The 14371-nt window shown below is 39.1% G+C and overlaps 1 protein-coding gene across 1 annotated transcript; it reads left to right on the top strand.

Annotated features, from left to right (window-relative positions):
* Positions 1–541: 541 nt before the first annotated feature.
* mmaa (metabolism of cobalamin associated A) lies at positions 542–8316 on the top strand. Its single transcript, XM_014997010.2, has 7 exons — positions 542–619; positions 874–1270; positions 1646–1768; positions 1846–2016; positions 2944–3029; positions 5630–5779; positions 7037–8316. The coding sequence occupies exons 2-7, from the start codon at positions 877–879 to the stop codon at positions 7322–7324; spliced, it is 1212 nt and encodes a 403-aa protein (XP_014852496.1). The 5' UTR covers positions 542–619; positions 874–876; the 3' UTR covers positions 7325–8316.
* Positions 8317–14371: the final 6055 nt, after the last annotated feature.

Raw genomic sequence — 14371 nt, 5'->3', positions numbered from 1 at the left:
CATGCTTGTTTTATTCTTTAGTGTGGCATTTAGCAAATATAAAAGGACCTAAGATGCGAAATTTGGTCAGATTTCACTTCAGACAGTATACCTGAACATCTGGTTTCAACAGTAAATAAATAAATACAAATAGGAGTCTGACCAAATCTTTTGAAGTAGTTTATAAGGTATTGGAATAAAATACAATAAATAATAAAAAAAACATTTAATTTGGTCACGAACTCTAAAAATTGGGAAGCAGTGCTGTAAATTGCTACAACAAATAAAAGTTATTTTGTTTGGATGTGGCGCTTTAGGAATAAAGTCACGAAGTCTCCTGGTTGCTGCACATCGTTTTCCTCCGCTGCCATCTAGAGGTAATGATTGCGAATTGCATCCATTTAGATATTTGAACTTAAATATTTTTGCCTGTTTATTTAAGACATAAAAAAAAAACTAATATTTTTACAAATGAATCATAAAAGAAAGTTCGATTATTTTAAAAATATATACTTTTTAAGTCATTTGTTTGCTTTTTTTCGGACCATGAAAATGACGTCACAGGAAACCGGAAAAGAATGAATTAAACGGGACCGACATGTAAAGTGCTGCACCTCTGAGCGGCTGGTGCGAGGTCACAGTAAGTTCGGTCTTTCTTGATATTTCATCTGATAAAGAAAACACTGTCACAGTTTCTGTTAACTTACTAACGCACATGCTAGCATTGAGCTTTAACCGTTAGTCAAATGTGACGTGCATAAGCAGCCGTTAACGAACATAAAACGACTGTTTTTGGAAACTTAGGCGGTGTTTGGTAATATCGCCCAGAAAATGTGATGTTTACCAATTTTGATGAGACTTTCAGGTGGTGGTTCATGTCCCATTTCCTTCCAGACAATGAGACGGCTAGGTGTTCGTCTCCTCCGCCACTTCTACCGTCCTCCGCTCACTGGTGTTAGGCTTCTCCATCAGGGGGGAATCTTAACAGGTTCCCTCCCGGGTCACAGCAGCACTATTCCGGGTTCCAGCTGCCACATCCACAGGAGTGTGAGCAGCACTGCTGTCAGCCAGCACATCCAGGACCTGAGTGGGCCCGAACAGAGACTGTTGGATAAACTGTATGATGGACTAATCTCTGGACAGAGGGCCTCCCTGGCGGAGTCCATCACGCTGGTGGAGACCCAGCATCCCAGGAAGAAGGAGCTGGCTCAGGTGTTGCTGCAGAAGGTGCTGGTCTTCAGGAGGGAGCAGGAGCGCAGAAATGGAGGAAAACCAGTGGCCTTTAGAGTAGGTGTGTGGTACAGAGGCAGTGATGATGCTTTTCCATGGGAACACATAAGAAATAATCTCCTTAACACCACAAAAATGAAGGAAGTTTATAACAAGAAGTTTAATACCGATGGTGTATTAGGGCCAATGCACCTTACATAAAAAAGGAGTACATTTCAATTGGATAAAATTGGCACATTCTGCAGATTTTTCATTTATCCCCTTAATCTACATTTCTTTAATGCAGAAGCATTATGTTTAAAATAAAATAAAGCATTTTATTATTTGTATTGAATTTACAGTAATAAGGCATGTTTTATGTAGCTTGGAAAACGTTCTGATCTATACCACAGCTTTACTATAATGTTGATTAATTCTCTACTTGTTTCGTGTTTAGGTTTATCTGGCCCTCCTGGAGCTGGGAAGTCGTCATTCATTGAGGTGGTGGGAAAAATGTTAACTGGACAGGGACACAAAGTGGCAGTGCTGGCTGTTGACCCATCCTCCTGCACTTCAGGAGGTGACAAATAAGAGTTAAAATATGGTCCTTCAAAATAAAATTCAAGCTCTAACTAACTAACTGAGTTCTGGTTGCAGGGTCTTTGCTAGGGGATAAAACTCGTATGACTGAGCTTTCTAGAGACATGAACGCTTTCATCAGGCCGTCGCCGGCTTCGGGGACGCTCGGCGGCGTCACCCGGACAACCAACGAGGCCATCGTTCTTTGTGAGGGAGCAGGATATGACATCGTTCTAGTGGAGACTGTTGGTAAGGCAATCTATAGTAAAGCCGCATAAGAAATTGAAGCGTAATTGTCATTGTAATTTGAGCCAAAACTGTATAGAATATATTAACTTTTTGCATTTAAATTAAAAACACATTAGTCTGTAAATATGTTTTAGTCAAAACACCTCAAATGACAGTTTTAGCTTCACCCAGTTCAAATTCACTAAAGGAATGCTATGCATTTTTTTTGCATCTGTCATAGGTAAGTGCAAATTTATTTTTGCCTGAATGAAGTTCTTACATTTCTGTGCGGATATAGGTCTTAAATTCCATGATAAAAGGTATTTAAAAGTATTAAATTTGATTTGGTGAAACCTGTAGAAATGTTTTTCATGTTTTCTGATATATAGCTGGCTATAGGTTCGTATTATTAGCCTGAAAAGAGTTTACTTATCAGATTAAAGAACACCTGGAAAAAAGGATACTCCAACAGATGGGTGACGCAAACAAAAACTAATAGTTTTGTGTGATATCGATTTGGTGGAAGTGTTTTTGGTTCTTCTTGTGCTGCAGAACAAAGCTAGGAGTGACAGTCACAGGAAGTATTTGTAACTGTTAATACACACTTTTCGATCTTTAGTGATACTCAGACAGTTTGGTCACCAGGCCCCTGATTTGCATATCAAGGGTAAAATTTATTCACTGTGAGGAATCTCAAGTTTGTTTGACTTCATGAATATTCATTTATGATTCACCCAAACAATTCCTCAGAAGAACTTTTTTTCTTTTTCACTTCTTCATTTGCTATTAAGGCATTCGAAGTTGAGTTCACAATGCAAAAAAAATAAATATTTTTTTCTCTGTAGGAGACGTTTTTATGACCTTTTGGTGTGACTTTTTGGCTTTTTTTTAGTGAAAGCTGAAGTTCTGGTCTTGCATTACTGACTGAAACATTTTTTGCTGTTTCAGGTGTTGGTCAGTCTGAGTTTGCAGTGGCAGACATGGTTGACATGTTTGTGCTTCTGATCCCACCAGCAGGTGGCGATGAACTCCAGGTCAGTGAGGAGCAACACGCTGAAATATCAGAACATTATTCATATGTTATCTGGTATAAAAAAGTTTTTGGTTGTTGTCGTGTTTTCCTAACAATTAGAAACCGCTACGGGTTCAGAAGTTGTTTTTACATGTCATCCCTGACTATAATTTGTGAGTGACATAGGATGTCTCTTGTTTTAGGTCAGTTGTAATTAACCAGGTTATTTATATTTGCTAAATGCCACAATAATGAGAGAAAAATATGTCAGCCCATATCTACATTCAACTAAACACAGCAATAGCTTCACCAGTAGGAGAGTAAAGTTTTCCCTGTTTAGCCTGATGTATCAGCTTATAATCATAATCTGATAGATTTGGAGACATTTTGCCAAATCAAGATGTGAGATCAATCAATCAAATTTTATTTGTATAGCACATTTCAGCAGCAAGGCATTTCTAGGTGCTTTACATAATTAAAAAATGAAATAAAAACAACAGAGATGTTGAATGTTGAAAATGTACAATAACTAAGTAGTTAAGGTTGTTTACATTTAATCAAAAAGCCTCCAGAAGATTCTGATCATTTATCTTCTTACTGTTGAATTTATAATGGAAAAAATTTGATTTATTAATTTTTTTCTTTTTCATTCATACCAAACTTGTTAAAATTGGAATGCGTGTGCATTTTTCCTCCTGGAAAGTTAACATTTTTGTCAAAACAGACGAGTTGATGATGTCTTATTTGCGGAAGTCTAGGTTTGTTTTGCTGACAAAAACTATATGCTAATCAGTTTATTAATTAGGATAATTAGTGGCTTCATTAGGCCAGCTCATTATGATTCATATTGTTGTGATTGAGGTTAGACAGGAAGGTGAGATGACATTCGTTTTGATTATAGTCGAGGTTTTTTTCATTAGAAACGTGATGCAGACTTAAAATCAGATGGAAGAATTTATTAACACTGAAACAATGTTAAACTGTTAAAACATGTTTTTAATTACATCATTTTAATGCAGTTTGGTCTAATTGCCAACCACTCCACCAAAACAACTGTATGGTTTTTTTTATAGATAACATTAAGTGTTTGTTGGCTTATATTTGCTATTTTTAGATCTTAAAAAGACATTAAGTTCTTCTGATTAAACTTATTAAAATCTTTCTATGAATGTTATATTGTGGCTTAAGTCCTACTTATCAAACAAAACTCAATGTGTCTCTGTGTCCCACCTCATATATAATTAGACATATGTTGGGGTTCCACAGGGCTGCATCCTGGGACCTTTTATAATTATTCTTCACAGGTGATGCTGAGAGTTTCATACACCGAAAAAATATTGAGACAGCTGCTTTGATAAAAATGCAAGATTGACTAAAAGATATTTGTCAATTATTGAACACTATAAAAAATTGCATTACGATCACTAAGCAATCTGTACCACTAAGCAACAGTCACTTTATGTTTCTAAAGGGAGAGGAGCTGGAGCTAGTCACCATTTTAAATAAATCTGTATAATTCTGCGCTCCTGTCTCGTGTTTAAACAACCCATACAAAATGATAATTCAAACAATTTAACCTGCAAGATTTTAAACTGATTATGCCTCTTATCTTAACAGAAGCTGGTAAATCTCACTGCATGATTTTATCACATTGAATACCGTTTCACAACACGGTCATTTGTTGTGCCATTGCATTAAAAGGCAAAAAAGCAGCTTTACAAAAAAGCTATAAAAGTGTTTGATAGGAGGCCACAATCATGTATTTGCCTAAGCGACCCCAGAAGGATTTTATTATAAAGCATGATGGTATAAATAGAAGCAGGTCGACCTCCAGGGGAGGCTGCTCAATTCAGAAAATCCTCGTTTTCACTGAAGGTTTTTATCTATTAAAGGAGCTGGAATACATCGTCTGTCACCAGCAGCAATAGCTTCACCCATTTCTCCTTAAAGTGGCAGCTTAACGCCTGTTGGTCAGTTATCAGCCCTGTGATCGTCGAACCTCAGGCACCTTTCAGGAACTTCCTGTTTCCATTCATATTTTATGGCAGATATTGTCTTGTGTACACTTTAAAACATAGTAGTACTTTAATATAGGAATCTTAAAGCAGGTTTAACCCAACATTTTTGTATTTTTTCTAATCTTTATAATTTTGTACTTGGGTTTTGAGTAGATTTTCATGGGAAAAAATAAAAGATAGAAATATCCTTGCCTCATGCTGGAGAAATTGAAGTGCAACAGCAGCATTGATAAATCAAGGCTCCCACAAAAATCCAAAGGTGTTGAAAATATATATAAAAAAACAAGATTATAGAGTAAAAATACAGAAATACTGTGTTTATCAGAAATGGGACACACCGATCCAAAGGAAGTGAAACGGAGTAGGATAACTCTTTTTATGTACTTAATGTGCATTGAAAAGACAAGACTATTGACAATAAATGAAAAGTGAATACTAGTTCAGAAAAAATGCAGTACCAGTGGAAATATATATATGCAAAAGTCCTTTTTGTTAGAATAACAATTATTTACATCAACTTAAACGACCCTGAAAACCATCCTTCTTTCAGTCTGCACAGATCTGTCAGAGTTTATTTGTTAATGACCTCCTTTATTATGTCCAGGGCATCAAGAGGGGCATTATCGAGAGAGCTGACTTGGTGGTGGTGACAAAGTCAGATGGAGATCTTGTGGTTCCAGCCAGACGGATCCAGACCGAATACACCAGCGCCCTGAAACTGCTGAGGAGACAAACCAGATCCTGGAACCCCAAGGTGAGTCTGAGTGAGGAGACGATGGCTGCATGCATGTTAGCCGACACAGGAGGGCGGAGGAAAGGTTTGACAATAACGAAGACGTAATAATAGTATTTTTCATGCTCCGTCTCAGCCTTGACCTTGTTCCTTTCTTACTAAAATCCTTCATTTTCAAACAAAAGCTTCATCGCTTCCGTTACCATCAATTTTAGTGTTTTTCCAGACTTTTTCCCTTCAGTGAGTCTGTTAGCCATCAGTGGAGTCTGCTGTCTTCTCTCATTTTTAACTCACTTCCCTACATTCAGTCTTGCTTTGCATGAAACCACAAACATCTCAAAGGTGCAAAAAAACAAGAAAGAAAACCATCAAACAAAATCAAAATACATTTTTTCACTAAACAAACATTATTTTGTTGTTTTTATTTATTATTCTAGAGTTTAAAGGTTTCATGTTGGGCTAAATACCTTGTAAATGTTTTCATATCCTTAAATTTGTACACATTTGTCAGATTACAACCCTAAAGATTTTATGTGATAGATCAACATAATATTGTGCATAATAGTGTAGTGCAGAGGTCTGCAACTTTTAAAACCCTAGGAGCCACATTGGCCTTCAGCCCAGATAAATAACACTTTTAGAGCTGCAAATGTTACAACACCTTTTAAAAAGAGAAAACTTTATTTTTAAAGAACTCCATTTACTTCAGTTTTTAAAATAAAGAAAAGCATAAAACTTGCAGAAAAGAAGATGGACAATTTCTTTGTTAAATTTATAGAAAATTAAAAATAGAAATGAATATTAGAATAACAAAGATTGTGTAAAAACAAGAGGTCTCACTTTAGGTTTTTTCTCTCTGGTGCATTTTTGGTTAAAACAAACCTGTTCATTCAGCAAACTTATTCACTCTGGGTAGAGTGTCAAGAAACTTTTGTCAGGTAAGAGTAGTGATACTTTCCATTACTCAAGTAAAAGTAAAAAGTATGGTACAGTTAAAATGTCCCTGAAGGAACATTTCAAAAAGTTACTCGGGTAAATCACAGTTTTTGTGCTACTCTGCATATTTTTCACATAAAATCACAACTAAACATGCAGACTTGTGTGCTGTCATGTGAAATAATGTAAAACAGTTGAATAAGTCTGGATAGTTCTTCATGGCGATGTGTGGAAGGAGGTTCAGACTATTTTTTAAAGTTTTTTTTTGTCAAACCTGTCAGATGAGGGTTTTAATCCACGTCTGTGACCCGGTCCCCCCCCCCTCACGAACCCCCTCTTCAGGTGGTCCGTGCCTCCGCCCACACCTTTGAGGGCATCCCAGAAGTCTGGGCCAAGATGGAGGCGTACAGGGCCGCCATGCTGAGCAGCGGCGAGCTGCAAGGCCGGCGGCGGGCCCAGCAGAAGGTCTGGATGTGGAGTCTGATCCAGGAGAACGTCCTCTGGCATTTCCAGAACCACCCGGCCGTCAGAGGGACTCTGCCCCGCCTGGAGCAGAAGGTCACCAGGGGAGAAATCTCTCCAGGACTGGCTGCTGACCTGCTTCTCAAAGCTTTCTCAGAGACATCGTAACATGGCGGCCAACAGAACGTTTGAGTTGAACAAATCCCTGGTGGTCATCGCCGCTGCGCCCCCTCTGGTCAAGGAAGGCAGGACGGCGTGAACGGCTGTGATTCTTTGATTTGCACAAACAGTGTTTGTTTCTAACCTTTCTGAGAACCAAATTCTGATTCATTTTTACTCTTAAGTATAACAGAGTATGAAGGCCACTCTAAGAAAATAAATACATAAAATTACGAGAATTAAGTTGTGCGAAAATAGTCATAACTTTAAAAGATTAAAGTCAAAGTACTTTGAGAATATTCATATGAGAATAAAGACGTATAACTAGAATAAAGTTGGAATATTTTCAGAATAAACTCAAAATAATACGAGAATAAAGTTGTAGTGTTACAAGAATAGTCATTTTCTAACTTTAAGGTAATATTATGTCATTCTTGAAATATTCTGACTTTATTCTCATATTGATACAACTTTAAGCTTGTGTTATTTTGACTTTATTCCCTTACGACTTCTTGTAATATGACTTTGTTCTCGTGATTTTATGACTTTATTCTTGTAATTTTATTTTATTTTGTCTTAGTGTGGCCCTAATACTTCATCAAATGTAAGAGGTGGTGAGTGAGGTGTATGGCTTCATCTCCATGGCAATAACAGTAACAAGTGACTAAATAATGAATCTGATAGTTTTAAAGTCGGTGCTGGTCCAGTTTTCACTGCAGCATTAAAGTTTCTCAGTGTTTAGAAAAAAGGTCCAGATCTTGAGGCTTTTCTGCTCCCATCCCTTTTCTAATCACTTTTACAAACTGGGTTATTTACCAGAACAGCTTTAAATTGAGCACAATGAAAATCTTTAAACGATAAGCTAAACAAAAAGAGGCCTCGCATATAAATAATTATGACCCTGTCGGAGCTGCTATGGACAGTGTTTTATTGTGAAAATCTTTTACAGATGTTTTAACTTGATTAAAATGGTTAAATAAAAGACAAATGTGAATCTTAAATCGATTATTTAAGTGTTTGTAACAGAAATTGACAAAGCTTTTCATCCGTTGTTGTTTGCATTTGAAAGAAGAGGAGTGATCAAAGTTACCTGCAAGCATTTTACTCCTGGGTTTTGGCTTTTCCTCTTCTGCCTGGGGCCAAAAACACCGAGGTGAGGTTCTCTATAAAAGACTACGGCGGACTGATGCTGCCAAAATTGGCAATAAATATCAAAATAAATTAATGGATTCATAAAGTAACTCATGTAGGAAATATTAAATTAAAAAAAAAAAGAAATAACTAACATTTGATTATACAATGACAAATTATTTCATTTTTAACAGTATTTTAATGTTGCTATTTTTCTTAGTTTTTTCTGACCCTTTTATTTTCTTAGATTTTGTGTTTATTAATACATTTTCTTTTATTTGCAGTTGCATCTTATTTCACTTAAGATAAGTAAATTTAGTTGCACTTACTGTAGATTGAAGTTTTATCTCATTAGACAACTTTTTTGGAGAAAAATGTCAGGACTGATGCAGATATTAACATCTAGGTTAGGCCTTTTTTTCCTGAATAATTCACGAAGCTGTGCGTGATTACTCCATTTATCAACACCTGGTTCTGTATGTAAAATCCTTGAAACTTCCCCCACTAGAGGTCTCCCAAACACCACCAGCTCTGGGCTCATTACCCTAATGACGGGGCACACACCTCCCAAGCCGCCCTCCCCTCCCAATGCCTCCTGTCCTCCATCCATTCTTCACTGAGGTTGCGCAGGGTGCCAGGTCACTCGGGGGTGAAGACATCAACAGCTGCCACTCTCCTGGAGGACAGGCTGTACTGTAGCTCCTGCTCCCCTCCTCCTCCAAGAAAAAAAAGAAGAGTGATTCCTTGAACAGTACAAAGTAGAAGAAGGCAGCTTTTAGCCTGTCTTTGTGTATTTTAGGGGGAAATTATTGGGTGCGTTCGGTTATCTGTGCCCGTCCTTGCCAGGCTGCTGGACAGACTCCCAGGTCGCTGCTCGTTTGCTCCCGTCTGCGTACGAGAGGAAGAATGCCCCCTGAATGCAGATGGATTCATTAGGTCTGAGTAACTCCCTTCTCCTCCATCATGCTGGCACAAACGCATACACACTGTGACTGCTCTGGCTTTGCAACAGGGTACAGTGAGTTCTGCAGCTCTCTCTCTCTCTCTCACACACACACACACACACACACACAGGTATACACACAGTTATCTCCAGTGTAAACAACACCATGCGGTTTCGCTAAGAAAGATTTAATCAACTGCTGTCGGCTCGTGTTCGGCCATTTTAGCCTAAACACAGAGTCGCTGCACATGTGTTTAGCATTTTGCTGGATCTCTTGAATGTAAGCAGAGGGATAGAGACTGCCTCTTTGATGAGGTTTCTCATGTTTAATGGACAGGATTAGAAAGACGGTGTCAGCAGTCTGTAGGACAAATCTAAACAAAGCCTTCGTGCTGTTTTCATTCTAGGAACTCTGCTCCCCTCACAAAGCCTCAAAGTCTGGAGAGAAAACCCTGAAAAACTGGATCTGCTAAAAATGTCAGAGCTGGCATGTTGTAGCCTGGAAACACATCTGTGTTTGTCTTCCTGCTGGTTGTATCAGTGTTGGAGTTTAGTTGTTTTCTGCTCAGATCAGAGCGTAAGGGGAAGCCTGACACTGAGGGAAATGTCAGAGCAGCACTGCTACCTGGTTGATTTGGGAGGGGGGGCAGTGACAAACTGGCCATGGACTGCTGAGCTGCACAGCTTCAGCCGTCCCTGCTGCTCTGCTCGTTGCACACATCACACCCAGGCACCGTCCGTTCCCTCCTTACACACACACACACACACACACACACACACACACACACACAGCCGGATAAGCTGCCTGGCTTTTTACTAGGGGTGGGAATCTAATCAGACTAATTCTGACTTTAATCTTCTGAGTTTGTCGGACTTCTGAGAAAAAAGTTGGAATTATGAGAAAAAAAGTCAGAATTCTGAGTCGGCACTCTGAGAATCAGTGATGAAAAAAGGTCAAAATTATGAGAAAAGAGGTCAGAACTTTCAGAAAAAAAAAAAAGAATTTTGAGGAAAAAAAGTTGGAATTCTGAGATCAAAGATGAGATTAACATCGGAATTCTGAGAAAAAAAAACTGAATTTTGAGAAAAGTCATAATTCTGAGTTTAAAATCAGAATTCAGGGTAAAGTTGTAATTCTGAAGAAAAAAATCAGATTTTTTTTATTCATTTGTTTTTTCAGTGACCCTAATCCTTTTCCTTATGCCTGGCTTCAAACTTGGGTTGGGAATCATTTACCATCTCATGATTCGATCCGATATTTTTGGAGGCCCACTGTTTGATTCAAAATTGATCTTTGAGTCAAGACCAGAAATTAGTAAGTACCCAAAAATAAAAAAAAATGGAAATCAGAACTGGCTTATAATTCTCCATCCCTCTAGCAAACAGCATGTCCTCCATCGATGATCGATCAATCAATCAATCAGGCTTATTTGTATAGCACATTTCAGCAACGAGGCAGTTCAAAGTGCTTTACTATCTTAAGAAAGAAACGTTGGAGTTGGACTCTCCTTAATGGCGTCGGCGAGCTGCAGCTCGGCTCCCCGGCTCATGTAGCGCCTCGCTCATTACGCGGCTGTGATGGGTCACGCTGCTGCCTCTTCATAAGAAGACCCTCATGGCGACACGTCTTATTATATCAACCGCAGAGATGGATGTTAATACCAGGCTTCAGTGTGCGCGCTGCGTGCTCTCTAGCCTGTAGAGTGCGGAGCCGCAGTTGGTATTCAAAGTGCATCTCGTTGCGCGGAGCTAATTCTATTTAACCCGGTGAAGTCTGCTGGATGGTTCAGTGAGAATGCCCCAGGGGAGTCCAGTATGTACCTCTGCTTTATTACACACCTGAGGAGGCCCACTCTCCCACACATGTACACTCCGCTGTTTGCTGTGTGTAATTTACTGGGTCGCCTGTGGGCAAGGCCTTCATCTGCAGGAAGGCGCGAATGGAGCCTTGGCGCCAGTAATTGGACTTTAGAACAGATTGGGGAACTTGATTGACCCCCGGTAATGGATTTGAGTGAATAATTATTTGTAGTTATGGTTGGAAGATGATATCAGGGAGAGAGAGACCAATCCCACCAGTGTGACTCACCCCTGCCGCCAGAGCGGAGCGCTGCCAGCACTCAATTAATGAAATCCAGCTGCTCGGGCTCCCAACGTGTAGGAGCTGATCAAAAACACACACACTGGGGGTCTGGTCAGAAGAAGGGTTATCTTTATCCAACCTTCCCCTTTTTTCGTAAGACTGTCTGCCTGTGGCTCATCACAATGGTGGTTATAAAATCTCCTCCACTCCAGGTACAGGACATTAACTCTGATAATGTCTCCATTATTTTTTTAACTGCCCGTGGCCCCGCTCGGCGCGGCTCGCGGCGGACATGTTAATGAGGCCCCTCAAGATGGCGGGCAGCGCCTCCTCAGGACACAAAACGCAATCACTTTTAATCCAGAGCTTTTAATTGCCGGCCAAGTTCCTCAGAGTGAATTTGGACGGTTGGACGTCTGCAGGCGAGCGACGGCACGACGGCCTCCTTTCAGTGGTGAAACAAACGGGAAGTGATGAAAGGTGGGTTCGGTTCTAGTGGGACATTAAGTGTATTATTGATATTTGAGACTGAAATTAAAGATTTTCTTGATTTTATTTTTAGCTGTGAAGGATAACTGCATGCCTTCATTCCTTGATTGACCCGTTTTACTCATTATTCTCACTGCACTAAATGTTTTGCCTCTGTGTCCAAACAGAACATTTCCATGAAGTCTGGTGGAAAAAGTCTGGAATACGGATTAAAGGTTTTCCAGGCCTGAACAAGATGGAGGGAAATACGTTGATATTTACAGATTATATTCCTCTTCCCATTAAAGAAACATCCATCCATCCATCCATCCATCCATCCATTCTTTCGTCCATCTGTCCATCCAGGAATCTCTTCTATACATTTATAGAACCTTTAGATTTGTCATGAAGGAGTAAAACCTCTGCATGCTGAATCCTCCTGTCATATTCTCCTACCCCCTCTTCCTCCCGCTCCTCCTCCTCCTCGTCTCCGTCCCTGTCTCTCCCTCCATCTGACCCCTCGTTGCCCTGTTGCCAGTCTCTATTATTTCTGGCTGCCCAGTGGCCTGGTCAGGCTGCTGCTCTGGGCTCCAGGCAGCCCGTGTTATGACAGGTAACACTGGGCCACACACTCTCTCTGGTAACACGTGGAGGTCAGCCTGTCATACCTGTCCACAGCTCATCCGTGCACACGCATATTCATCTACACACACGCACACACACATGATTCACTGTATGGACAGCTGCCAGGCGCTCTGGCTCTAACCTCACATTCAGCACAGAGCAGTAGAGATGCACCGCTTCCTGGTTCGCTCTTGCATAACGACGTCTTGTTTTTTATAAGGTCTAACACGATGTTCTTTGGTGCTGAGGACGGCTGTTGTTGGTGTTTAGCACTGATGAGGAGGATTTAGCTGTTAACTACTGCAGGAGTCCCCTCTCTGCTGCTCACCGAGTTAATGACCACTCACAGTTGCTGCCCTGAGGGGCCTGCAGGCCGAGTCAGCCAACACCAGACCCTCACTGCACCTCCTGCACCAAACCAGGCTAAAATCCTTCAAAATGCTTCAGTTTAAATGCAGTGTTTTTAAGATTTGGAAATTGCTTGATATTCAAGCTGCACAGTTTTGTAATAAAGTGAAATCTAAATGTTTGATTAAAAACTTAGTTACAGTTGAAACCAGACACTTTTATTTCCACTGTATGAAGTGAAATCTGACTAAACTTCTCTTGTTTCAGGTCGGTTAGAATTATCAAAATTATTTATGTGAGAACATTTTCAACACATTTATTGTAACTGTTTAAGCATTTAATTTGAACAGGAAGGTCATTTAACTTGACATAATTTGTTTGAATTGTTTCGGTAGCAGCATTTTCATTACAAATGTAGGCAAAACTATCGCTATTCCACTAATGTCTTAAACAACTGTTTTACAATTGTTTTACCATTAAATAAGACAATCCATATTAAAATCATATGTAAATAAGTTTGTTCACACAATGTCATAAAAAAACATGCTGCGCCATCATCCTCCAACCATTTCCTGTTGTCGTCTTTGTTGTTTTTTCCACCAATAGTAACATCCGGTTGTTGGTCATGTGACTCGTGATGCAAAAAAGTGTTTTTCTTTACAGTTCAGCGAAATAAACAAATGTCAATACTCAAACAAACCATCTCATCCGAGAGCCAAAACAAGTTTTTTTTTTCCAAAAGTTGCATGTTTTCATCAAGTTATTTTAATTTACCTTGTTCCTGCAATAGAATGTATAATACTATGACAATATATTATTAATAACAGTAATACATGATAACATGTAATAGTGAATTAAAACTAATTATTTTAGTTAATTTGTTTTGTCTTAATCTACAAAAAGTGGTCCTGGAAAAGTTTAAAAATTGACCTTGAAAATGCTTGAAAAAGTGCTTGAATTTTAGTGTGAACAAAAACTGTAAATACAGCAACTTCTGCAATGTTTTGTGGTCTGGAACCGTTAGTTTGGGCTCAGAACAAGATTCTGATAAAGAAATATTTTAAATCACTGCAAAAACAATCTTTCTAGGGTAAATATCTTAATGCATTTGACATAAATTAATTTACAAGTAATGTTGAAGCACAATAAAGGAGCTTGTTTTAATAAATCATTTCTTTATTGATTTTTTTCAAAGTACTTTTTCCACTAGCAGATTTTTTTTCACTCTATAAGTGAAATAATCCACCAGTGGACTAAGTACCTTTTAATCAATAAGGAATTATTTATGGATAGTTTTGTTGCTCAGACATTTGCTGTAGAAACTAGACAAAAAGTACTTGGTAAGATTTTGTTCCCATTGTTATCTGCTGGCCTGATGTCCTGAAAAGGTTCAAGGCCTATAATGAGAACAATCATCCTCCACCCCAACCCAACAAGCCGTATTCACCCCGAACAAGAT

Source organism: Poecilia mexicana, unplaced genomic scaffold, assembly GCF_051168715.1.
Source record: "Poecilia mexicana isolate PSO_F unplaced genomic scaffold, ASM5116871v1 scaffold_1, whole genome shotgun sequence".
In the NCBI taxonomy this organism is placed as follows: domain Eukaryota; kingdom Metazoa; phylum Chordata; class Actinopteri; order Cyprinodontiformes; family Poeciliidae; genus Poecilia; species Poecilia mexicana.
This window is presented reverse-complemented; position numbering and strand designations above follow the sequence as displayed.